This window comes from Cherax quadricarinatus, chromosome 44 (assembly GCF_038502225.1).
Source record: "Cherax quadricarinatus isolate ZL_2023a chromosome 44, ASM3850222v1, whole genome shotgun sequence".
In the NCBI taxonomy this organism is placed as follows: domain Eukaryota; kingdom Metazoa; phylum Arthropoda; class Malacostraca; order Decapoda; family Parastacidae; genus Cherax; species Cherax quadricarinatus.
This window is the reverse complement of record NC_091335.1, coordinates 7,605,752-7,624,044: the sequence shown is the minus strand read 5'-3', so window position 1 is coordinate 7,624,044 and position 18,293 is coordinate 7,605,752. Positions and strand designations below refer to the sequence as shown.

Genomic DNA, 18,293 nt, shown 5'->3' with positions numbered 1-18,293 from the left:
GGATTAAATTATGGGGAATCAAATACAAAATGGGAATTGACACAGTTACTTTTTGCTGAGGATACTGTGCTCATGGGAGATTCTAAAGAATAATTGCAAAGGTTAGTGGATGAGTTTGGGAGTGTGTGTAAAGGTAGAAAGTTGAAAGTGAACATAGAAAAGAGTAAGGTGATGAGGGTATCAAATGATTTAGATAAAGAAAAGTTGGATATCAAATTGGGAAGGAGGAGGATGGAAGAAGTGAATGTTTTCAGATACTTGGGAGTTGACGTGTCGGCAGATGGATTTATGAACGATGAGGTTAATCATAGAATTGATGAGGGAAAAAAGGTGAGTGGTGCGTTGAGGTATATGTGGAGTTAAAAAATGTTATCTATGGAACCAAAGAAGGGAATGTATGAAAGTATAGTAGTACCAACACTCTTATATGGGTGTGAAGCTTGGGTTGTGAATGCAGCAGCAAGGAGACGGTTGGAGGCAGTGGAGATGTCCTGTCTAAGGGCAATGTGTGGTGTAAATATTATGCAGAAAATTCGGAGTGTGGAAATTAGGAGAAGGTGTGGAGTTAATAAAAGTATTAGTCAGAGGGCTGAAGAGGGGTTGTTGAGATGGTTTGGTCATTTAGAGAGAATGGATCAAAGTAGAATGACATGGAGAGCATTTAAATCAGTAGGAGAAGGAAGACGGGGTAGGGGTCGTCCTCAAAAAGGTTAGAAGGAAGGGGTAAGGGAGGTTTTATGGGCGAGGGGCTTGGACTTCCAGCAGGCGTGCATGAGCGTGTTCGATAGGAGTGAATGGAGACGAATGGTATTTGGGACCTGACGATCTGTTGGAGAGTGAGTAGGGTAATATTTAATGAAGGGATTCAGGGAAACCGGTTATTTTTATATAGCCGGACTTGAGTCCTGGAGGGGTTTTGGGATATTAGCAGTTTGGAGGGATATGTTGCGTATCTTTATACGTATATGCTTCTAAACTGTTGTGTTCTGAGCACCTCTGCAAAAACAGTGATTATGTGTGAGTGAGGTGAAAGTGTTGAATGATGATGAAAGTATTTTGTTTTTGGGGATTTTCTTTCTTTTTGGGTCACCCTGCCTCGGTGGGAGACAGCCGACTTGTTGAAAAAAAAAAAATATATGTATAGATATACACATACATACATACGGGGCCAGGAGCTCGGACTCGACCCCTGCAACCTCAACTAGGTGAGTACATACATACATACATATAAAAGTAGGAAGTAATCAGAGAGTCAAGTGTCAAATACTTGAAAGGGGATCACAGAATTTTGAGAAGTGAGGCTTTTTGGAAGATTGGGCCACGACACTCTACAATGATATAGCCATCTGAAGCGGGTGACTGATGGTATGCTTGTAAGGAAGCTACAACATACAGCAGTAAAATAGAGGTTAGAGTGATGGGCACAACTTTCTTCATGAAGGGGGAGGCAAGGTGAAGGATATTTGAACTACTTAATGATGACTAAATGCACAGAATAGACCAGATCATGTCTAGAGAGGCTGCCTTGAAACTTTTCTATTGTGCCAACCTCATTGAAGGGGCACACAGAAGGAACAAGGCATCAACCATGAGGATGATTAGCATTTATAGACCCACTGACTACTTGGTCGTTTTACACTGCTACTGTACATCAAAGCCTTAAACTTCAGGCACTATGAACTCATGCCATTGCATATACATGCCATATGTATATTATATCATTTTGTATTCATGCCATTTTGTCACGAAACTCAGTACGCCAACATTACTTATCAATATCCACATATCCACAGGAACTCTACAAAGATGAGGTACACCAACAGTGGTTTACAAATGGCCAATGTCTCCTTCAGCTACACAAAACACCAAAAATTTCCATAGAACGCTTTTTTGACACTAAATGCTTGAAACATAATCGCCTCACTGTGGTGTTACTATTGGTGTTTGCTATTATTTTAATTACAATAGCTATTGGTGTCATTGTTGCATGGCAGAGAATCAAGAGGACCACCACAATTCCATCAGCAGCATCAGATTACCAGTCCTTTACAGAACCAGTACCACCAAGCCGAGGTAGGCATGATGTAATAATGGAGATACTACTACCTTTAAACTTCCATATATTGCAACATAATACATTTAAACATTTTCTTGTTAAACTTTTACTAAAAGGTCTCTGAAATACACATGAACTCAAATCTGAAAAAAAAAAATTTGTAGTGCAGCCTAGTTAAAGCGTGTGTGACTAGTTGTTATTATTATTATTATTATAATCAAAAAGAAGCGCTAAGCTACAAGGGCTATACAGCGCTGCAGGGTAGGGAAGGAAGCGAGGGTATTGGATGGCAGAAGGGAGGAGGGATGATCAGCAGGTTACAGAAAACAGCGGGGCAGGGGAGAGTACGGGGGTAGAGGGTAGCAAGAGATTGAAGTAGAAAGGGCTGAAGGTATCAGAATTTGTGAAGTCAGTTGTTGTCAAAAAGTCAATGAGAGAGTCCGGATGAAAGGTGGGTCCATCAGTGAGAAGGGAAGGTAAAGAGAGAGCAGCGGAGCGAAGACGACGACAGAGGTAAATTCTGCGTGCTCGTTGATAAAGTGGGCAGTCCAACAGAATGTGGCTGACTGATAATGGAGCTTGGCAATTCTCACAGAGAGGAGCAAGACACCTCTCCATGAGATATCCATGAGTAAGACGAGTATGGCCAATGCGAAGACGGGAGAGAGTAGTCTCCCAACCTCGACACTGGTGATAAGAAGACGGCCAGTAACCTATACTCGGTTTAATAGATTGAAGTTTGTTGCCGAGCATAGTAGACCAACGTTGTTGCCAACGGGTGTGAAGGTGGGAAGATATTGCAGCAAAATAGTCCGTAAATGGAATACCTCTATAAGAAACTGGTAGGTCATGTACTGCTGACCGCGCAGCAGTGTCTGCCTGTTCATTGCCCTGTACGTCAACATGACCAGGGACCCAACAAAAAACAATATCTTTATGCTTGGTAAAGATGCGGCGTATCCAAAGTTGGATACGGAGGACTAAGGGGTGAGGTGTATCAAATTTTTGTATAGCCTGTAAAGCACTAAGGGAGTCTGAGACAACCACAAATGATGACACAGGCATAGATGCAATACGGATAAGTGCTGTAAGGATGGCATATAATTCAGCAGTAAAAATACTAGCCGAAGATAGTAAATGCCCTTGTACGACGCTGTCCGGAAACACTGCTGCGAATCCTACGCCGTCAGAAGACTTAGAGCCATCTGTGTACACAGCAATGGCATGAGAATGAGAGTGAAAGTGGTCAAGAAAAAGAGAGCGGGAAGCGACCGTAGACAGTTGGGTTTTCAAGCAAGGGAGGGAGAAAGAACAGACTCGAACAGCTGGAACTTCCCAGGGGGGTAGGGAAAAGTGAGATGCTACATGTACATAGAAAGGTGGTAGTTGAAGAGAAGACAAGAGCGAATGAAGGCGAAGAGAGAAGGGACGGAGTAAACAGGGGCGGTGAACAAATAAAGAATGTCTACTAATATCAGTGACCATTCTATAAGTGGAAGGATTGCGGAGATCATGAGAGCGTACATAGTAGCGCAGGCAATGGGCATCACGGCGATCGGATAAGGATGGAACGTTCGCTTCTGCATAGAGGCTCTCGACAGGGGAAGAGCGAAAAGCACCAAGGCATAAACGTAATCCTTGGTGATGAATGGGGTTAAGGCTAGAGAGAGTAGTAGGAGATGCCGCTGAATAGATCTGGTCACCATAATCAAGTTTCGATAAAATAAGGGTGGAATGTAGGCGAAGGAGGGTTCGACGATCAGCTCCCCATGAAAGATGAGCAAGGGTTTTAAGAAGGTTCAGCCGGCTGTGACAAGTTGCCTTCAGAGAGGTAATGTGAGGTTTCCAGGATAACCTACGATCAAAGAGGAGGCCCAGAAACTTGACTGTATCACGTTCAGGGATACGGGAGCCATAGAGGTACAAAGGATGATCGGAGATGACAGAGCGTCTAGTGAAAGTAATTTGGTGGGTTTTAGTGCTGGAAAATTTAAACCCACGTGTGGTGGACCAATTGGAAACACGGTCGACTGCATGTTGGAGAGAAACTGTAATGAGGTGACAGTCAGCGCCTGCACAGGCAATAGCGAAGTCATCAACATAGAGTGATGACCAAATATTTGATGGAAGATTAGAGGCCAAATCATTAATAGCAAGGAGAAAAAGTGTTGTGCTCAGAACACATCCCTGGGGGACACCTTCAGCTTGGATAAAGTCCGGGGAGAGCACATTATTAACCTGAACACGGAAATGCCTGTCAGTTAAAAAGTTCTTAAGGAAGGATGGTAGATTGCCTCGAAGGCCTAAGGAGTGGGCTTGGGCTAAAATATTATACCTCCAAGTTGTGTCATATGCCTTCTCAAGGTCAAAAAATATGGCAATAACTGAGTGGTTATTCGCAAAGGCATTACGAACATACGTATCCAAGCGTAGTAAGGGGTCTATGGTAGAACGTCCCTTACGAAAGCCATATTGACGAGTGGAGAGACTGTTGTGTGTCTCTAAATACCACACTAAACGTCTATTTACTAGGCGTTCCATTACTTTGCAAACTGCACTGGTAAGAGCAATGGGACCATAGTGGGAGGTTTCATGTCCCGTAGTGCCTGGTTTGCGGAAAGGGAGAACAATGGCGGATTTCCACAGCTGTGGAAGAACTCCTTGTGACCAAATAAGATTGTAAAGGCATAATAGGACTGCAAGGGCTGACTGATGTAAATGTTGTAGCATACGAATATGAATGTCGTCGGGCCCAGCTGCCGATGATCGACAAGCTGAGAGTGTTGCCTCCAGTTCTTGAAGTGTAAAAGGCACATTATATTGTTCTTCTCTGAGAGAAGAAAAGTCCAAGGGTGCTAACTCTCTGGCAGACTTTGAGGAAAGAAATGAGGGGCATAGATGGAGTCCCTGAGAAATATGGACCAGATGATTGCCAATTTCATTGGCAACATCTAGTGGGTTTGCTATATCAACACCTGCAACCCGCAGAACAGGAGCCGGGTCAGGAGAATATTTACCACTCAGTTTTCGTACTTTTTTCCAGACTGCACTCATAGAAGAAGCAGAGGTGATGGTGGAGACATAATCTCGCCAGCAAGTGCGTTTAGCGTCACGGATGACACGGCGAGCGATCGCACGCTTCTGTTTAAAATCAAGGAGTCTCTCTGTGGTTCTACTGTACCGATACCTGCCCCATGCAGCGCGTTTCAAACGTACTGCATGAGCACAAGCAGGAGACCACCAAGGCACGCATTTCTGAGAATGCCTGCCCGAAGTTTGGGGTATAGAATGAGAAGCTGCTGTGAAAACGGAGGACGAGAAGAGGTGTAAAAGCTCATCGATGGAGGACGAAGAAGGAACCTCTTTAAAAACAGTTAGGTGTGAGTAAAGGTTCCAATTTGTCCGATCAAATTGCCAGCGTGGGGTGCGAAGAGGTGGCGACTATGAAGGGGAAGTAAGAATGATTGGGAAATGATCGCTGTCATGTAAGTCCGGGAGAACAGACCAAGTGAAGTCTAATGCGGCGGAGGAAGAGCAGACTGAGAGATCGATGCAAGAGAGTGTATGAGTCCGAGGATCAAAATGGGTGTGAGTACCTGTATTTAAAACATGGAGGGGGTGGGTGGTAAGAAAAGCCTCTAACTGAATTCCACGGGAATCACAGTGAGACCCCCCCCCCCCCAGAGGAAATGGTGGGCATTAAAATCACCAAGTAACAGAATCGGTGGTGGTAATGACGAAACAAGAAAGGCAATATCCGGAATAGATAATGCCCGAGAAGGAGAGAGATATAAAGAATAGAGCGTATACCACCTATGTAAGTGGATACGGGCTGCTGTGTAATGCAGCGAAGTATGAACAAATTGCTGATGGTACGGAATATCAGTGCGTAGAAGAAGGGCACTTTCATTAAAGGTCCCATCAGGAAAAGGATCTGAAGAATACAATAAATTATAGCCTGAGATGGGAGAAATAACAGCAGAGTGTAATTTTGGTTCCTGTAAGCAAACACCAACAGGGGCAAACTGGGAGAGTAACATCTGAAGCTCACCCCGATTACCCCTGAGGCCGCTTATATTCCACTGTAAATAGGCCATGATTGGCAATGATAAAGATACTTGAAATCCGCAGGTAAGGGTTCCTACGGACTAGAGGGGTTAGGAAAGTCCACATGCGGAGGCAGTGGAAAACGTTCAAGCAGCGAAGGAACGGTGCGCTGTGAAGAAAGGAGTTGCGCAGATGGAGCAGAGGAGAGAGAAAGAGCAGAAGGTGGATCAGTGTCCATTGATGGTTTGGTCTCTGCAATATATTCAGAGATTGCTTCAAGTGTTTCGGAATTCAGAGACGTTGTATGGGAGACAATATTGGAAATGGTAGGGGGAGGATGAGTAAAGATTGGAACTGTATTGGACTGTACCAAGGTAGGGGGGGGGCGAAAGGGTGGAGGGAACTGGAGAAGCGTGGCAGGGGACAGAAGAGGCAGAAACCTGGGAGGTGGCAGAAGAGGAAGAAACTTGGGAGGGAACAGGGGAGGAAGATACAGTACGAGGAGGAGGGTGAACCTCTACACTTGTAACTGAGCCAGTGAGAGGGGGAGAACCAGGGACAGAGACAGGGAGGGTAAAATGAGGAGGTGGAAGATGGGTAGGAGGTGTTAATGGACCTTTTTTTGACTTTTGAGAAGTAGAGGGACGATTGGGAGGAGGTGTCGTACGAGGTCTCGTCGATACTGAGGCTTGTGAGAGAGAACAAGAAGAAGCGAGATTAGACCGAGGCGTTGAAGTAGGGACGTTTGAGCCGAGGACAGCAAAAGGATTAGATACAGGAGTGACTATGGGAGAGGTAACCACAGAGGTGGGTGTAGAAGATGGGATACCAGAAGTGTGGGGACGTTTTGAAACACGGGAATAAGAAACACGTGGGAGTCTCCCTTGAAGGTAGAGATGAGAAACTGCCATGGCATAAGGGAGACCTTCTGTCTCTTTGAGGTAACGGATTTCCCGCTCGTTTAAATAGACTTGACAACGGCGAGAGTACGAAGGGTGAGCCTCATGACAGTTAAGGCAAGAGGGAGATCGATTGCAAGACGTATTAGAATGGTCATCGGCACCACAGACTGGGCATTCGGCGATAGATCTGCAATATTTCGCTGGATGGCCAAATCGCCAGCAATTTCTACACTGTTGTGGTGTAGGGATCACCTTTCAAACTTGTAACCGATGTCCTGCTATATAAACTGAGGATGGGAGTTCTCGGCTGTCAAAAGTTAAACGAGCCACATTGCTAGGGTATCGTCTCCGCCCGCGGGCAGGAAGAACATAAGTGTCTACCTTGAGGATTGGGAGATCTTGGAGTTCCAGCTGTTCAAGAATGTCAGTGCCACATGTCTGGAAATTTTGTTGAACTATGGTATGGGGCAGAATGACGGTGCCACTACAAGAATTGAGGGAATGATGTTTTTCAAGAGTGACAGGAACAGTATCAATATGGGAAAGACGAGAGAGCTCATGAGCCTGGGTAGCATTCTGTATGGTGATGATGCGCGTACCGCTCTTAAGAGCATGAAAAGAAATATCTTTACCAACATGGCGTAGGAGTGCCTTGCCAATACTGTGGTCAGAAAGATAGGCAGTAGAGGAAGTCGGTCGTAAAGTGAAGAATTTAGTCCATTGTTCAGTCTGAAACTGAGTGTGGAAAGGTAGTGAAGGACGTGTCAATCGTTTCTGAGAAGAACAAGAAGGTGGAGAAGTATCATCAGCAGGTAATTGTCGTTGGCGTTTAGGCGTGGGACCAGAGTTGGTGCGACGTGGAACGGGTCAGCGATTTGAAAATTGCCTCACCGTAGAGGGAGAGGCCGGAAGCATAGTCAGAGGAGAGCGAAGGTCCGATAAATCGAAGGAGTCAGTCGAGGCCTCAGTACCTGAAGCGGGTGAGAAAACAGCACCGGCAAGAGGTACAGAGGCATGAGGAGTGTCTGAAGAGTGGTCCAAAGACGAGGCGGGGTCAGAACGGGGTGCGGTATCAAGAAGGGGCCCGGGGGTAGTAGGTTCATGGACTAGGGCTGCCATGGTTAGGTTACTTCTTTCTTTTTGTTTTTAAGAAAAAAAAAAGAAAGAAGAAAATAAAAATAAAAAAAAAGAATAAAAAAAGGGGGGACCGGGGAGGGATAGTTCCTAGGAGGAATGAAAGGGCCAGAAATCTCCCTCCGCGCCCAAGAGGACCTCAGCACCGCAAGTAGTGCAGATGCAGCATGGAACCCGTGCCATACCCTACCCATCATGCTAGTAAACTAACAATCCGGGATAACAACCTCACATCTGCCGAGCTACCTCGGTGGACAAAAGAGAGGGCGGCCAGATATCCGCCACAAAGCATACCTCCTTCGGCCACCACCCCCGGAATCCGAAAAGTGGCTTCCAGAGATACACCCGTCACCCGAAAGACACCCAAAGCTACTCCGGGATACCGGAGAGGGATCGGGACATCCCCAGGCGATCCAGATTCCAAGGCAAACTACGCCACCGCCAAGAACCTCAACGGAATGGGATGGACCCCGGTATCCTTTCCCCTACCTAGGAACTAGCGCGCCTGTGGGAGAAATCCCACAGGCCAAAAAGAGGAAGGGCAAAAGGGAGGGGTGGGGAGGAGGAGGAGGAAAGGAAAAAGGAGAGGATGGGATAGGGGAGGGGAGATTGGGGGGTAATTAGGTTCGGTCTGAGGAAGAAGACCGACAGGTCTAATTTCTCAGGCCAAGAGCCTCTTCACCACGCCAAGGAGCCCCCCTTGAAGAGGGTGTGACTAGTTAATGATCCAAATCAGGCCAAAATGTCATCAAAGTTTCTTTCTCCTGTGTGTGGGTTATTTGTTTACTGTCCCAGTCATGGTATTGTGCTTTTTTGTTCTTTAATTCTGTATTATTTGCAATTTGCAGTTTCACAAGATCTTTAGGAACATAGCCTCCTGTGACTCTATATGGTGAAACATTTTACATATATATAGTTTATGGAGAACTGAACTGTAAGAGATATATGTTTATCTCATGCCTAAATGTGTGTCTGCAAAACTCTTCATCACAACAAAAACTTGTAATTACAGTTATCCTACAGCACTTTATAAAAGCAGGAAGATGTTGCCAGAGCTAGTTGATATTGAACATTTCAAACTACCCCTTTTGACAAGAGATAATTACAACTACGTACTATTAATTTATTTCTCTGCTCATTTATAGAAATTCAATAAACACTTAAGTATAAAAAAAATTTAATTATAAAACTAAAAACTAAAATAACTTCTAATTTTTATTTTTTTTTCAGCTCCATCTGCTTGGGCAATAGTGCAGCCAGATCCTCGTACATACCAAGAAACAGAAATACATATACTTTTTGATAAAGCTCAAGAAATGGATGCATATGACAGAAATTCGTTACCGATTCTAGAAGACAATGAATATCAAAATAACACAGATCAAAATAAAAGTAATGTAAACACAAAGGAAGGAAGTATTTTAGAGATGAAGACAACAGGCAATACAAGGCAGTCATGCCCTGTACTGCCTATATCAATGAGCAATTCATGAATGTCTGTAACTCTTGTAATTGTAACTTGTGTTTTAAAAGTTTATAAACTTGAACTTTCAATTAGCATACTAAAAGAGGACATGATTTTAAAGACCAGTATGTATGCTAAAGTTACAACACACAAATAATCTTTGGAAAACAAAACAGAACAAAAGTACGTAGAGAGTACTTCAGTAAAACTTTTTATAATACTGTACTGTTGAAGATTTTGCTGAAAAGACATGTTCAATTAGATCAGGTCAAGGCAAGAGATGACTCACCCTGTAAAATTCTCTAACTTGGCCAAAAACTGGAGATGGGATGAAGTGAAGACTATCTTAGAGAACACAGTAAATTTAAGACAAGACATAACTTTGCCTCTTACAGAATTTTGTAGTTTACTGAGAAAGTAGATGCAGATTCAAGTTTCCCAGAATTGCATCTTCAATGCTGGGTGACTGTTCCAGTCATTCATACACTAGCCATAGTAAAATGTCATGCTCTACAGGAATCACCATCACAAGTATTTGCTCACTTGTGTCAAGCAGATATAACTGCAGTTGATGAGAGCTGTGAACATCTTTCTTATGAAAGTTGATTTTAAAATGCAGTCATCGGATTTAGAGACAAATAGAAAGTTACTGAAGTAAATGCGCTATATAAGATCAAGCACATTTCCTTGTGGTACACCAGCATCTATTAAGTAACCTGCAGATTATGCTCCATTAAGAACTACCCCAAGGTAGAACTACCCTGAAGGTAGTCTGCTCCATTAAGAACTATCCAGAGCAACTGACCTTGAAGCTAGTCATGCAAGTGTACAGTGGAGCAAGAGATTTCTTGTACTTGTAGATTTACCAGGCTGCTATGGTGCCATACCCTTTCAAAGACACTTGCAATTACCGGTGCAACTTCACAACTTGTCTTGAATTCATAAAGTGATTGTCACCACATAGCAGAAAGCTTTAAAAGTTTTGCTGAACAGAGAAATTTTGACACTATGCTAACAGTCACTGCAGTTGCAAAATACTCCAGTAAAAATTGCTGTTGCTTGTTGAAAAATTATTTTACAAGTGACTGGAGGTACTGACACAGGTCTGTAGTTGTTTGCCATCACTCTACTCATTTTAGGAACTGGGGCAACATTTGCCTTCTTTTATGAAAAAATGCTACCTTGCATTTACTAAATGGAATTGGTAGATATGAATAAGAGTGATGCTAGTTAGTGAGCACATTGGTGCAGCAAATTGGGGTCACCTAGTACATTAATACAGAAGACAGATTTATGCTTTATATCTCGTAAGTCACCCTGCCTCGGTGGGAGACGGCCGACTTGTTGAAACAAAAAAAAAAAAAAATCTTAAGTAGGGAGCAAAGGGCTAGTCACCCCTTCTCCTGTATATACTACAGTATTACTAAATGTAAAAGGAGAAACTTTCATTTTCCCTTTTGGGCCACCCTGCCTTGGTGGGATGAATTACAATTTTCATGCATTAAATGACATTACATATTAAGTGATTTCTTCCCAATCATGTGTAAACCTTTACCTAGAAATCTGTCTCACTCAAATATATAAGCATTTAATTTGAACTCAATATTTATCTGAATATATTGCAATAACTGTAACTATATAGCTGGACTTGAGTCCTGGAAATGGGAAGTACAATGCCTGCACGTTAAAAGAGGGGTTTGGGATATTGGCAGTTTGGAGGGATATGTTATGTATCTTTATACATATATGCTTTTAAACTGTTGTATTCTGAGCACCTCTGCATAAACAGTGATTATGTATGAGCGAGGTGAAAGTGTTGAATGATAAAAGTATTTTCTTTTTGGGGATTTTTTCTTTCTTTTTGGGTCACCCTGCCTCGGTGGGAGATGGCCGACTTGTAAAAAAAAAAAAAAAAAAAAAAAAAAAAAAACTGCTTCGGTGGGATACGGCCAGTGTGTTGAAAGAAAGAACTATAACTCTGCTTTAGTGGGATACGACCAGTTTGTTGAAAGAACAACAACTATAACTCTGAAGGAGGGGTGGAGATATGTTGCAGTTTTTAAACCGTAGTATTGGCATGTCACTGGCAAGACAGTGATAGATTAAGTGATGATGAAAGTTCTTCTTTTCTGTGTCACCCTGCTTCAGTGAGGAATGTCTGAAGTGTTAAAAAAAAAAAATTAACTGCTAAATTAAGTCTTTGCCAATATTCTGGGTGTAATATGGGCTTAGCAAAATGTTACTACACATGTACTGTATGCTATGCCCACATTATTCCATACCTATATCTGCAATTACTTTGCATGTACATACATAGCTGTATTGTGTTTTAATTATAATTTAATTTTGATATCCTAGACACCCATTTAAGTAGTATAGTTGTAGTTTGAGTCTCATGAAAATGCTGAATGTAAATGTTCTAAATGTACAGCATACAGTATTTACACTCATAACCCAATTGTGTAACATCCACACACATTTTTAAAATAAACTTTATTATTATTCTTGAATTATTATTACAGTAATGGCCAAATACCTTACCATCTGAATGCCAAAAATGTACAGTACAGTGGACCCCCGCTTAACGATCACCTCCGAATGCGACCAATTATGCAAGTGTATTTATGTAAGTGCGTTTGTACGTGTATGTTTGGGGGTCTGAAATGGACTAATCTACTTCACAATATTCCTTATGGGAAAAAATTCGGTCAGTACTGGCACCTGAACATACTACTGGAATGAAAAAAGTTCGTTAACCGGGGGTCCTCTGTACTATAAAAGTTAAATAACCTTACTTTCAATATTTTGTCATCTGTCCCTTAGTTTTGATTAATTCTTGTGTGAGTACCTGCACACACAGTCTACTGAAGCTAAAAAATAAGGATTATCCATAGTGACTCACATCTTCATCAGCAAATAGGAGCTGATGAAGATGTAGGTCACTATGGATATTGCTTATTTTTTATCTTTAGCAGATTTTGGCATGGACGAGGTGTCTTTGTTTCTTTAGGTCAGTCTTCATCTTGTGCCATGCATTTTCTATCACATTTAAGTCTGAATTATTAAAAGGCCAATCAAACACATAAATACTGTTAACACCCGGTTAACGATATTTTTTCACTCCAGAAGTATGTTCAGGTGCCAGTACTGACCGAATTTGTTCCCATAAGAAATATTGTGAAGTAGATTAGTCCATTTCAGACCCCCAAACATACACGTACAAATGCACTTACATAAATACACTTACATAATTGGTCGCATTCGGAGGTAATCGTTATGCGGGGGTCCACTGTACTGTTAACACTGAACCACAATTTAACTACTTTGGACATGTGACAAGACACATTTTTTTTTGGAAAATAGTGCAGCAGTGAATGTCAAATTGAAATTTCAGATAGTCCTCTAGTACCTCAATATGCTCCATCACATTCATTGTTTAGTTTTTCGGAAGAATGAGTATTCCCTCCCTTTCATACCACTGAAAGCACCCCACAAACTAACATAATCTGAGTGTTTAACATTTGTCTCTGCATACATGGGGTCACATGTTGCTACCACATGGGCTACATACTCACCTCCAAGTTTTGTACCTTGCATCAGTTGCCTCATGGCAGCAAGAGGCAAACCATATGCTTTTTAAGGCTTGGTTACATACTGTCAATGTGGAAGTACCTGTGCTGGAAATCCAGCTCAGAGCAAAGGGTTAGAAAGTTTCCTATCTACAGAAAGGCATGTTAAATTGATTCTTGCTTGCAAAAACCAAAATATGATTGTAAACAATTCAGAGAATGAACAAGATTTGAACTCACGGCAAACTAGTCCTAACAATAGCGGGGCAGTAGTCTAACCACTTGCCTGCACAGCTGAGTGGCTAGTTTTAGGGCTGATTTGCCATGGGTTCAAATCCTGTCCATTCCCTGAGTTAATTCTTCCACTAATTCTAATGGAGGTTAAGTGCAGTAAAGACAGTGTGAACCTGAAAGCTGTGCCACAACCAATCCCAATAGTGAAGGAAAAATACATTTCCAGGAACAGCTTTTGTGACAAAATTTCAATCTGTTGAGATCTTTATTATCAACTCATACAGAAGATACTAATTGCATGCAAGTATGCTGTATACAATGCTGGTAGGAGTTGAAGAGGTGAGGTGAATGAATCTGTTAGAGCATGATGAATTATGGGTCTGTGAAGTATTGCAGGAAGTGTACCGGACTACTCTGATGAAATGCCGTCTGGTTTCTGGAAGGAATATTTGCTCTATTTCTGTAAAACTTTATTGCAAAGGTCATCCCTGTAATATGGTGTGTGTGTCAGTGGGTAGTGTAGGTATGGAAGGTTTAGAGAGAGCTCCAGGTATGTCACAGTCACTCATGTATGTAAGCATGTATTTTTAGAAAGTATGCAATGAAGTTGTACAGGAACAGGGCAAGCATATCAAGAAACAAGACACCATTTCAACACAGAAATCCAGTGTACCTCTCAGAGTACTCCAGACCCAAGATTCATCATACAACAATGATCTCACCTCTTTCTCTCCTACAGGTACACATGTATGCACTTTGTATCCTCTCTATGGCTTGCTAAAGATCCAAATAGGCCAAAACAATGTCCTGATTAAAACTTTCTACAAGCTTATCTTTCTTCATTAATGTCAGTAGTATGCCACTTGGATCCAAAAAGCCTTAATGATTTTCATCAAGTTGTAAAAGTTCTGAACACACCTACCTGAATGGAATGACACCATCCAAAGTTTGATGTATGGTTGGGGGATGAGAAAGAGCAAAGCCCTTACTAAGTAAGGTTGGGTGTGCTTGATACACTTGCAATGCCAGGTCTTCTACTAGTTCCATGTCTTCATCAAGGTCATCACCTTCAAGCAAATTAAATTGTTACATAATTAAATGTAAAAAAAAAAAAATAAGTGATATTTTTAACCACTTTCAAAAACTTATGGCACAGGAAAAACACAACATAAAAAGAACATTCTGCACTTTTCCCCATTCACTAACCTCTCATTATTTTGCCCGATCTTAGGTAAATGGGCACAGATGCAAATAATGTGACATATTATTGTGGCCACAATAATAATGTCACATTACATTTGTGTACATTTACCTAACATTGTTGGTAATTCTACCATTCTAACTAATTTTGCCTGATGTTTGCATGTCTTCCATTACTACTGAAATGTAATAGAAAATAGTTGTTGCAGTAAATATTAAATATTTACCTGCAATAGGTGGCAAGCAGAGATCTTTTTTGATTAATGATGCAGCACACAGTCCTCCCAAATATGAAAGCTCCTTTTCCAAGTGTCTTAAGGAGTCAGGTGGAGTTGGAGGCCATTCATAGCCAACAATCAATACTCGAAATCCATACGTATTGGCTCTATCATCCTTTACATAATCAGAAGCAGTTTCTAGAGAGAATAGTACTTCATGACCTGAGGGAGGTAAGATAAATTAGTAATGAATACTGTCTGAAATGGTATGGTAAGCTGGGAAATTATAAGAAATATAAGGATACCAGAAGTGAGACAGAGGTAATGAGTAGGTGTCTTAAGTGAAAATGGATTATTATATTCATAAAGAAATGTATAACACACACAGTTTATTCAATACCTGAGAAATGGAAGGTAATCAGGTTTGATCTGAAGGGATGGATAGCTACAATTCCTTGGATCAAGAGACCTTCACCAGCATTAAGCTGCCTCCCCTTGAAGGGAGTGTAAGTGAGATTTTCCATACAAATAGTCAACACAGATCAATTCCTCATCTCACTCATGTCCTATAATTTGTAGAATGTTGCAACAAAACAACTTAACCATACTTAATTACTTTACCATTATTCACTGTCATCAAGCGAGGTTTACGCCTCGATTTGCTTTTTTTACATCCTCCCTACTAACAACTTTCTTTCTTTTTAACAAATCGGCCGTCTCCCACCGAGGCAGGGTGACCCAAAAAGAAAGAAAATCCCCAAAAAGAAAATACTTTCATCAACATTCAACACTTTCACCTCATACATAATCACCGTTTTTGCAGAGGTGCTCAGAATACAACAGTTTAGAAGCATATATGTATAAAGATACATAACATATCCCTCCAAACTGCCAATATCCCAAACCTCTCCTTTAAAGTGCAGGCATTGTACTTCCCATTTCCAGGACTCAAGTTTGGCTATATAAAAATAACCGGGTTCCCTGAATCCCTTCACTAACTACAGTGGTCCTTCGTTTTTCGTAATTAATCCGTTCCTGGAGGAGCTACTATAAACGAAATTTACGATTTGCGAATCAATTTTCCCCATAAGAAATAATGTAAATACAATTAATCCGTTCCTGGCACCCAGAAGTATTAAAACAAAAAAAAATTTTACATGAAATATACATGTAGTACATAAACAATACAATGGGAAATGATGAATGAAACATTAACGCCATAACGCTTACCTTTATTGGAGATTCTTCTTAGTGTATGGGAGACTGGAGGAGAGAGATTGGATTGTTTACAGTTTGGAAGGGGAATCCCCTTCCAGCAACACCTCAGGTACCAATTGCTTCTCTGGGGTTGCTTCTCTTCTCTGTTTCTTAATGCCACTAGGACCACCTTGAGAGTCACTCTAGTCCTGTCTCGCAAAGTAACTGTGGAGAGAGCTCTGTTTCTGGCGTCTCTTTAACACTTCCCTAAAATGGCCCAAGACTTTGTCACTGTACATATTTCTCACCTTCTTTACCACAGGCTTGGCACTAGGAGCTTTCTTTGGAGCCACGGTAGCTTATTTAGTACTTGCAAGCACTAAAATGAGTGGAATATTATGAAATATTTCGTAGGAGCACTTGAGGGGACCTTCACTCACTGGTAAACAGTGCCAGACTGGCTGGGTAGGGAGGCCGCCTTGGCTCACACCGTGCTTACACGTCCCGAATTAACTACTATTCGCGAGTCAACCTATGAAAAGCGAGTCCATGTTTATACGAAAATACCCCTATGATTGGCAAAATTTACGATTGCCGAGAACTACGAAAAGCGAGGGACCACTGTATTACCCTGCTCACACTCCAACAGCTTGTCAGGTCCCAAATACCATTCGTCTCCATTCACTCCTATCTAACATGCTCACGCACGCTTCCTGGATGTCCAAGCCCCTTGTCCACAAAACCTCCTTTACCCCCTCCCTCTAACCTTTTCGAGGACGACCCCTACCCTGCCTTCCTTTCCCTACAGATTTATATGCTCTCCATGTCATTCTACTTTGATCCATTTTCTTTAAATGACCAAATCATCTCAACAACCCCTCTTCAGCCCTCTGACTAATACTTTTATTAACTCCACACCTTCTCCAAATTTCCACACTCTGAATTTTCTGCAGAATATTTACACCACACATTGCCCTTAGATAGGACATCCCCAATGCCTCCAACCATCTCCTTGCAGCAGCATTTACAACCGAAGCTTCACACCCATATATGAGTGTTGGTACCACTATACTTTCATACATTCATACATTCCAGGGGAATCAAATATAAAATGGGAATTGGCACAGTTGCTTTTTGCTGATGATACTGTGCTCATGGGAGATTCTAAAGAAAAATTGCAAAGGTTAGTGGATGAGTTTGGGAGTGTGTGTAAAGGTAGAAAGTTGAAAGTGAACATAGAAAAGAGTAAGGTGATGAGGGTATCAAATGATTTAGATAAAGAAAAATTGGATATCAAATTGGGGAGGAGTATGGAAGAAGTGAATGTTTTCAGATACTTGGGACTTGACGTGTTGGCGGATGGATTTATGAAGGATGAGGTTAATCATAGAATTGATGAGGGAAAAAAAGGGAGTGGTGCATTGAGGTATATGTGGAGACAAAAAACATTATCTATGGAGGCAAAGAAGGGAATGTATGAAAGTATAGTATACCAACACTCTTATATGGGTGTGAAGCTTGGGTGGTAAATGCAGCAGTGAGGAGGAGGTTGGAGGCAGTGGAGATGTCCTGTCTAAGGGCAATGTGTGGAGTAAATATTATGCAGAAAATTCGGTGTGTGGAAATTAGAAGGTGTGAAGTTAATAAAAGTATTAGTCAGAGGACTGAAGAGGGGTTGTTGAGGTGGTTTGGTCATTTAGAGAGAATAGATCAAAGTAGAATGACATGCAGAGCGTATAAATCTGTAGGGAAAGAAAGGCGGGGTAGGGGTCATCCTTGAAAAGGTTGGAGGGAGGGGGTAAAGGTGGTTTTGTGGGTGAGGGGCTTGGACTTCCAGCAAGCATGCGTGAGCGTGTTAGATAGGAGTGAATGGAGACGAATGGTATTTGGGACCTGATGATCTGTTGGAGTTTGAGCAGGGTAATATTTAGTGAAGGGATTCAGGGAAACTGGTTATTTTTATATAGCCGGACTTGAGTCCTGGAAATGGGAAGTACAATGCCTGCATCTAAAGGAAGGGTTTGGGATATTAGCAGTTTGGAGGGATATGTTTTGTATCTTTATAGGTATATGCTTCTAAGCTGTTGTGTTTTGAGCACCTCTGCAAAAACAGTTATTATGTGTGAGTGAGGTGAACGTGTTGAATGATGATGAAAGTATTTTCTGTTTGGGGATTTTCTTTCTTTTTTGGGTCACCCTGCCTCGGTGGGAGATGGCCAACTTGTTAAAAAAAAAAAAACATACCTCAACGCACCACTCACCTTTTTTCCT

General features: G+C 41.8%; 2 protein-coding genes across 6 annotated transcripts in view; one reads left to right on the top strand and one right to left on the bottom strand.

Annotated features, from left to right (window-relative positions):
- LOC128697543 (uncharacterized) overlaps positions 1-12,107 on the top strand; it is a 37,533-nt gene extending 25,426 nt beyond the window's left edge. The window contains exons 5-6 of one of the 2 annotated variants that reach the window (XM_053789311.2): positions 1,995-2,073; positions 9,370-12,107. In XM_053789311.2, coding sequence (XP_053645286.1) covers positions 1,995-2,073; positions 9,370-9,632 — 342 coding nt within the window. In that variant the 3' untranslated portion in view covers positions 9,633-12,107. Of the gene's footprint in view, positions 1-1,793; positions 2,074-9,369 lie in introns of both variants that reach the window. The other variant, XM_053789310.2, reaches the window with a different exon arrangement.
- The window catches only part of hiw (MYC binding protein highwire), a 300,830-nt gene that overhangs the window by 163,512 nt on the left and 119,025 nt on the right, over positions 1-18,293 (bottom strand). For all 4 annotated transcript variants that reach the window (XM_053789308.2, XM_070094063.1, XM_070094064.1 and 1 more), the window contains 2 exons: positions 14,835-15,047; positions 14,330-14,474 (listed from right to left, as the gene is read on the bottom strand). In XM_053789308.2, the coding sequence (XP_053645283.1) occupies positions 14,330-14,474; positions 14,835-15,047 (358 nt within the window). The remainder of the gene's footprint in view (positions 1-14,329; positions 14,475-14,834; positions 15,048-18,293) is intronic.